Below are 8,485 nucleotides of genomic sequence, written 5' to 3' on the forward strand. Positions count from 1 at the left end.
TATTATTTCTCCACAATAGGGCGTGTGTGGGGTGGGGGTGTTGGCGCAGCACCTGTACAGTGTAGTTAGAACACAGTGCTGAGAGGGGCTGGCAGCAGCATCAGACAGCAACAAACACAAGCGGACCACTGGAGCAGAATAACAGTCAGCTGTAAAACATTCAGCCTGGAACCAGACACAGACCCAGACACACACACACATACGTTGTCGGTTGATTCTTTTTAAATCATTGGACCACTGAGCCAGAAGAAGGAATCAAAGTCACATTTATTTCAGAATCTTCTCCGGACTCCTCCCTCATTATTTAGTCGTTTTATATCCTTCTATTCACAGCCAACGTCTTGTATGAGCAAACAAGCTCTCTGATTGGCCGAGCAAGCCCTGGCCTGTTGGCTCCCAGGCAGAGCCCAGCCGTAAAACAGATTCATGGCCTCATAAAGTCAGTGTTCACCAGCGGGTCAAACACCGTCCTAATATTTGTCAAGTGTCCGGGGGACGTTTGTCGGTGGATAACGTCCTCAGCGCTGCTCTGAGCGTCTTACAATACAGACCAGTACTGTATATGCATAATATAATAATACATCAATTATAGAATAATTAGACATATTATTATGTAGAGTGTAAAGCATGTCCCAGGCTCTGTGCCTCCCATGCCGTGCAACTCCTCTCTCTGTCTCCTCCTCCTCCTCACAGCTTGCTGTTTTTCTGGAACTGTGCGACCAGCCCCATCACTGTCTCCGAGGCGGCGATGCTGCGGTCCTGCAGGTAGAAAGCGCTGTTCCTCGCCGTCTCCTCCAGGAAGTAGCGGTAGTTGACCATGATGCCGCAGGAGCCGGCCACGCCCCGCGGGCTGGTGTCCGCCCGCCAGTTGAGCCGCCACAGGGTGGCGCCGTTCTGCAGGTGGAAGTTGGCCACAGGGTTGAGGGCGTAGCCCCGCCTCTTCTCGCCGTACAGGTACCAGGCGCACAGACGCATCAGTACGGGCTCCAGCAGGAGGGCCAGGCGCTCCGACCGGAGCCAATCCCCCGCCGCCAGGAGGCGCCGCAGCTCCTCCACCGCCGGGGCCCCCGGGGCCAGGCCCGTGGCCTCCTCCACCTCCCTCCACTCCTGCTCCGACAGGAGGTCCGGCCCGCCGCCCCGCGCCTCCCTGCGGCTCACCCCCAGCAGGAGGCCCTGCAGCCAGGAGGAGAAGCCCGGGATCGGGGACAGGCTGGAGAAGGAGGTGAGGTGAGGGAACTCCCCCTGCAGGAGAGGGAGACAGGAGGGGAGAGAGGAGGAGGTGAGGGAACAGCTCTACACTTCAGTCCAGGAGGCTGTCAACCTGTCAACCAGAAGGTCTACAGTGTTCCTCCGCAACCTGGAGAACACGACCAAATTACGCAATCCTCCTCTGACCAGCAGACCTACTCCCTTCACAGGGTCAGAGAAACATCAGGAGCAGGTGTTGAGCTTGGAGGCCCACAGGTAGACTGACACCAGACCTGGACTCAACATGAAACGTCATCGCTGGATCTTTAACTTCATCGCTGGATCGGGGGGGGGGGGGGGGGGGGGGGGGGGGGGGGGGGGGTGACAGAGGCTCTGGGTCCATCAGAGAAGCTTCACCCCTCCTCAACACAGACAGGGCATGGAGATGGAGGACCACGCCTTCATCTCCTCCCTCTTCTGCCAGGGGATCTCCCTCCCACCTAACCCTACCAAAAACAGTTGGCTGTTAAACCGCCAATAATCTTCCCCTCCTTCCCTCCCTCCCAACATCTCCCCTCTCTTAGAACCAACCTCTGAAACTATACCCTCCCTCCTCCCTTAATTAACAACCCAACAACCTCCCCCCCTCAGAACCTACCTCCCCCCCCTCTCAGAACCAACCCCCCCCCCCCCCCTCTCTCAGAACCAACCTCCCCCCTCTCACCCTCTTCCTGTAGGTTCCAGTTTGGAGGACATGCAGGGATCTAGCGAGAGGAGGAGGGGGAGCAGTAGGCAGATGAAGAGGAAGGGAGGAGGAGCAGTAGACAGATGAAGAGGAAGGGAGGAGGAGGAGCTGCAGATTAAAGTAAGGGTGTCAGACTAGCCTTGGGGATGGAGATGTTGTTTGGCTGAAGTCTCCTCTCGTCTCCCGGTCTCTATTCTTCTTTCTATCATCTGTCTGCTCCTGCTGCTGCTGCTCCCCGCTATGATCCGCTCCTGCTGCTCCCTCGCTCTTCAGAGAGGTGTTGCTGTTATCTCCTCTCTGTTCCTGTTCATCCTCCTCCTCCTCATCCCCCTCCTCCTCCTCCTCCTCATCCCCCTCTCTCCTGCTGACAGCCCTCACCGCAGCGCCTGAACCTGAAGACAGAGCGTTTAGGAGACTCGGCGAGAGCCTTTATCGGTCCTTCTCTCGCGCTGCATGGTCGGTCGAGCCGCCGAATGGAAATAGAATAATTCATGAGGACGGATCAGAGGAGACGTGGCTCACATCAGAGGAGCATCCCTCCTCATCTCCAATCTGTTGCCGGGACACCAAGAGCTCTGGGAAACGGGCGCTTTAATCCTGGGGACAATCACACCAAACACTTCTCCACCCCTGGTGGAGGAGGGGAGGGGCGGAGCTCGCCACTGATCCGTACGCTCCAATCAGCAAAAGAGCAGCCCGACCCTTGGCTCCTGATCTCAGCTCAGATGTCTTCCATCCCTCCTTCCTTATTAAAAGGTTTGACTTGTTCTGGGGGAGCTGGTGCATAGTGAAAAAGAACTTAGCAACAGGATTTTCCTAGAAGTTTTGAGGAATCTCCGCCGACCGGTCTGAGCGTCAGGTTTCAGAGAAGGAACACGGATCTCTGATAGAGTTCCTCTCTCTGGCTGATAGAGCTCCTCTCTCTCTCTGATAGAGCTCCTCTCTCTCTCTCTGATAGAACTCCCCTCTCTCTCTCTGATAGAGCTCCTCTCTCTCTCTGATAGCTCATCTCTCTCTGATAGAGCTCCCCTCTCTCTCTCTCTCTCTGATAGAGCTCCCCTCTCTCTCTCTCTGATAGAGCTCCTCTCTCTCTCTGATAGAGCTCCCCTCTCTCTCTGATAGAGCTCCCCTCTCTCTCTCTCTCTCTCTGATATAGCTCCTCTCTCTCTGATAGAGCTCCCCTCTCTCTCTCTGATAGAGCTCCCCTCTCTCTCTCTCTGATAGCTCATCTCTCTGATAGCTCCTCTTTATCCAATAGAGCTCCTCTATCTCTGATAGAGCTCCTTTCTCTCTCTGACAGAGCTCCTCTCTCTTTGATAAGCAGCCTCTTCTGTCAGCGCTACTGTAGAAGAGAAAAATATATTCGGAGGATCCATTCATCACACCTCTGGCTCAGCCTTTCTGTAACCAGTTTCCCATATGTTGTGCATTATGCAGTATTATAAATCATGAGTGGAACGAGAGGCCGATAAGCAGAACAATAGAGACAAAGCAGATTGCAGCTATCTGGTTCCTCAGAGGAACCTCTGGACGTCTGGAGGGAGGAGGGGGGGGTGTCTGGAGGGAGGAGAGGGGGACGTCTTGGGGGAGGAGATGGGATTCTGCATCTGTCCTTGCAGCACTGAGCTGTTTAAATAAAGGTTATAATCATTCAAACCAGAGCAGTGGGAATTTTCTCTCATCTGTGTTTCTGGTATCATGATCATGTTCTGCTGTGAGGATAACTCATCTGGGTTTATGGTGTCGCGTCCTGATAAACTTTGAAGTTGAATTCGGAGAGAGCTAGACCGATGGCTAACGCTATTGTTCTGTCTGTTCACCAGCTCCTGCGCAGGTAGTAAATCTTTAACCACAGTCTGACAGACTCCCGCTCTGAAGGGTAAAGTCCTTCAGTAGAGACTGTGTCGTGTCGTCGATGGACTCCAGCAGGGAATAAGGGTTCAGAAATGCTAAAATAACAGCATTGACATTCAGGCTGACCTTTAACACTGCCGCTACCGTTTCAGGTTAGCTGTAGGGGTAACCTTGTTGTGGTTGTGTTACTTTGGGGTAACCGTGTTGTGTTTGTGTTACTGTAGGGTAACCATGGTGTGTTTGTATTACTGTAGGGTAACCACGGTGTGTTTGTGTTACTGTAGGGTAACCACGGTGTGTTTGTGTTACTGTAGGGTAACCATGGTGTGTTTGTGTTACTGTAGGGTAACACAACATGGTTAGGGTCGTGTCCCCGTGGGGTTGTGCCCACTAAGGGGTTGTGTCCTCCATGGGTTTGTGTCCCCTATGGCTGCAGGTGGTTCTGTTGTAAAGGTCAGGGGAAACGTCTCTTTCTGTGGATTCTCTTTATTTTCCAGATCTTGCTCTGCTCTCTCTTTCCCTGCAGCACCTTATAGCACACCTCAACCACACCTCCACCTACCTGAAGCTCCCGCACCACCCTCTTGATGAGGTAGTTCCCCAGCTCCACCCCCTGCAGCCCTGCCTGGGTGGAGGAGATGGAGTAGAAGATGGCTGCGTTTATCTGGTTTACGTCCTCCTTGGCGTCCAGATTAGCAAATTCCCGAACGATGCTCTGAAGAGACGAGATCCCACATTAGCACTGAGGAAGCTTAAGGCTACATGTTCCCATGTTAGCACTGAGGAAGATAAAGTCTACATCTTCCCGTGTTCCCACTGGGGAAGCTAAAGGATACAGGTTCCCATGTTAACATTGAGGAAGCTAAAGGCTATGTGTTCCCGTGTTAGCACTGAGGAAGATAAAGTCTACATCTTCCCGTGTTACCACTGAGGAAGCTAAAGGCTACATTTTCCCATGTTAGGACTGAGGAAGCTAAAGGCTACATGTTCCCGTGCTAACTCTTAGTAAGTCAGTTATATAAAGTTATCTCCTCTCCTGTATGTTAGCTATCCTCACCTCTATGTTGTGTTGATATCCTCTCACCTGCATGTTAGCTATCCTTACCTGTATGTTAGCTATCCTTACCTGTATGTTAGCTATCCTCACCTGTATGTTGTTGTGATGCCTCCTCATCTGTATGTTAGCTATCCTCACCTGTATGTTGTTGTGCTGTCTCCTCACCTGTATGTTAGCTATCCCCACCTGTATGTTGTGTTGATATCCTCTCACCTGCATGTTAGCTATCCTTACCTGTATGTTAGCTATCCTCACCTGTATGTTGTTGTGCTGTCTCCTCACCTGTATGTTAGCTATCCTCACCTGTATGTTGTGTTGATGTCTCCTCACCTGTATGTTGTTGTGCTGTCTCCTCACCTGTATGTTAGCTATCCTCACCTGTATGTTGTTGTGCTGTCTCCTCACCTGTATGTTAGCTATCCTCACCTGTATGTTGTGTTGATGTCTCCTCACATGCATGTTGTGGTGCTGTCTCCTCACCTGTATGTTAGCTATCCTCACATGTATGTTGTGTTGATGTCTCCTCACCTGTATGTTGTCGGAGATGTCCTCGGTGAGGGCCACATGCAGCACCACCAGAGGCTCCCCGGGCATGGCTGCATGGGTGAAGGCGTAGCAGCGGCGGTACGGGCCCACCCTGCGCTTCATGTCTGTCCAGTTCCTCACCGGGTGGACTGCCTCGTACCTAGGGACACAGAGGGGTTCACCTGAGAGGGGGTCTACCTGAGAGGGGGTCTACCTGAGAGGGGGTCACCTGAGAGGGGGTCACCTGAGAGGGGGTCACCTGAGAGGGGGTCACCTGAGAGGGGGTCACCTGAGAGGAGTCTACCTGAGAGTGGTCTACCTGAGAGTGGTCTACCTGAGAGTGGTCTACCTAGGGACACAGAGGGGTCAACTGAGAGGGGTCTACCTAGGGACACAGAGGGGTCAACTGAGAGGGGTCTACCTGAGAGGGGTCTACCTGAGAGGGGTCTACCTGAGAGGAGTCTACCTGAGAGGGGTTCACCTGAAAGGGGTCTACCTAGGGACACAGAGGGGTCAACTGACTACGGGCAGGTGATAGAGCGTGGCTCCTAAATACCAACACCTGAACAACGTCACAACGTTTAAGAAGATATGGGAAGCCACCTGAACAACGTCACAACGTTTAAGAAGATATAAGAAGACACAGGAGGAGATGAGTCAATGCTGCTTGTTCTCATCCTCAGTAATGACCAGCTCAATGGAAAAACTAAATGAAATGAGAGTCTGGAGGTGATGAGTCAAACGAGATGTTTATGGGAGTTAGGCGATGATGAACTGAACTAGGAGGTGGTGGGGGTGAATTAGGTGGTGGTGGGGGTGAGTTAGGAGGTGATGGGGGTGAGTTAGGTGGTGGTGGGGCTGAGTTAGGTGGTGGTGGGGGTGAGTTAGGCGATGATGAACTGAACTAGGAGGTGGTGGGGGTGAATTAGGTGGTGGTGGGGGTGAGTTAGGAGGTGATGGGGGTGAGTTAGGTGGTGGTGGGGGTGAGTTAGGTGGTGGTGGGGGTGAGTTAGGAGGTGGTGGGGGTGAGTTAGGTGGTGGTGGGGGTGAGTTAGGAGGTGATGGGGGTGAGTTAGGAGGTGGTGGGGGTGAGTTAGGTGGTGGTGGGGGTGAGTTAGGGGGTGATGGGGTGAGTTAGGAGGTGGTGGGGGTGAGTTAGGAGGTGGTGGGGGTGAGTTAGGTGGTGGTGGGGGTGAGTTAGGGGGTGATGGGGGTGAGTTAGGTGGTGGTGGGGGTGAGTTAGGGGGTGATGGGGGTGAGTTAGGAGGTGGTGGGGGATGAGTTCAGAGGGCATGAAAGGAGGAGATTGATTGGTAGGGGTGAGTTACTGGCTGATCTTCTGAAGGATCTCACAGGGCGACTGCCAGGTGATCCTTTGGAGCTGAAGGAGGCCCACAGAGAACCACTCAGACAGCATGCTCTTCAGAGTCCCATTCAGGTCCTGAGAGAGAGAGAGATATTGTTCAGCAGCTTTCTGCGTCACCTGAATCTGGTCCTAATTCTACCAACTGCAGTTAGACTGGGGGGTTTGACTGGGGGGGGGGGGGGGGATTGGTAGCCACTCCTTTAAATAAATGTTGAGTAGAGTCAAAAAGGCTGACAGAAAGATCTAGATCAACACGCCCTGAAGGATGGATGGACCCACGACCTCACCATTCCAGACAGAGTGAGGCGTCACTCTGTACTGAAGGTTTCTGATCATAGAGTGAGGCATCCCTCTGTAGTGAATGAGATGTCAACACATTGTGTGTGTCAGTCATCACCATCTAGGGATCAGCAAATTAGATCACTTGTAAGTAGTTTTCTCTCATTTGCATCATTCTCTATCTTTCCTGTACTTGCTGCTGTGACCTGCATTTCCTATCGTGGATCTAAGGAGCATCTCCTCCCAATATAAAATGTGAGTAGCTAACCTTAGACAGTTCTGTCAGGAATACTTCTGATAGCAGCTCTTCATTGGCTGTATTAATAATACCTCTGGCCGATGTGTGGGGGCTCTATTTATACCAACAGTGACTCCCCTCAGCAGGGAAAAAAAGTGTGGGAAAGTTCAGAGCAGAGTGGGCTGGGCTCCATCATACCCAGCCCACCCTGTCACTTTTACGCTGCTCTATCACTACCTGTCACTGCTCTAACACTACCTATCATTGCTCTATCACTATCTATCACTTTACCATATCACACTGGTTATATAAGGTGCATAGAGCAAGCAGTAGGCATGTGAATGCGTTATTGGACATGCGTTGGTGTTGTTCTATAATTGGTGTTGTTATGATATAAGACAATACTTGTATCCAAAGACGCTGATAATATATATTATCAGCGGCCCATAGTCTGAACCACAGACCTCCCGTAGTAAAGTCAGTCCGTTACCCTGATGTGGGGCCCTTCGTGGTCCTTGGAGGCCATGAGCTCCAGCAGGTCCGCTCGGAGGTCCACCAGGAACTTGACCCCGCCGTCGGCTCTGCTGACGCCGTTCAGCAGCTGTCGGTAACGGGGCGTCAGGGCGTACCGGAGCCGATCCTCCGCCTGCAGCACCGTAGCCGGGTCGCGGCTCTGCGTGTCCGCCAGCCTTCCGCAGAGCTCTGTCACCCGACGGTGGTCTACCCCGAAGCCCCCCGACAGTCGCTCCAGGAGCCGGCCCCGATGCTCCCGCTCCAGGCGGCGGTAGAACATCATGAAGTCCCCGCTGTCCGCCTCCGGAGGCGGGGGGGCCTTGTCCCGGGTCTCGTAGGAGGGCACCGGGGCGACGACCCGGGCCAGCAGCTCGTCCATCGCCCCCTGCTGAGTGCTGGGACGGACATGCGCAGAACAGGGACGGGTCTGAAGAGCCTCCAGGACCGAGCGGCTCCTCAAGCGTAACAGACGGGCTAACCGGAGGCTGAACGTCATGACTGGTCGGTCCGCTCCGGTGTCACGGGAACCTGCGACCTGCGCTCCGGTAGAGCAGCGGGCACTTCCGGGTCTCTAAAAGAGACAGTACACAAATGTCTCTGTACAGTTCCAGGTCCCTTAAAGAGACAGTACACGTGTCTATGTAGTGTTCCGGGTCTCTTAAAGAGACAGTACACGTGTGTCTCTGTACTGTTCCGACTCATGAAAATGCATGCATTATT

At 53.2% G+C, this 8,485-nt stretch overlaps 1 protein-coding gene across 1 annotated transcript; it reads right to left on the reverse strand.

The window, feature by feature from the left end:
- Positions 1 to 288: 288 nt before the first annotated feature.
- mlycd (malonyl-CoA decarboxylase) lies at positions 289 to 8,305 on the reverse strand. The gene is made up of 5 exons (XM_079743357.1): positions 7,743 to 8,305; positions 6,698 to 6,810; positions 5,373 to 5,529; positions 4,350 to 4,502; positions 289 to 1,242 (listed from the first exon to the last, which is right to left on the reverse strand). The coding sequence occupies exons 1-5, from the start codon at positions 8,259 to 8,261 to the stop codon at positions 688 to 690; spliced, it is 1,497 nt and encodes a 498-aa protein (XP_079599483.1). The 5' UTR covers positions 8,262 to 8,305; the 3' UTR covers positions 289 to 687.
- Positions 8,306 to 8,485: the final 180 nt, after the last annotated feature.

Source organism: Pollachius pollachius, assembly GCF_949987615.1.
Source record: "Pollachius pollachius genome assembly, chromosome: 9".
Taxonomy (NCBI): Eukaryota; Metazoa; Chordata; class Actinopteri; order Gadiformes; family Gadidae; genus Pollachius; species Pollachius pollachius.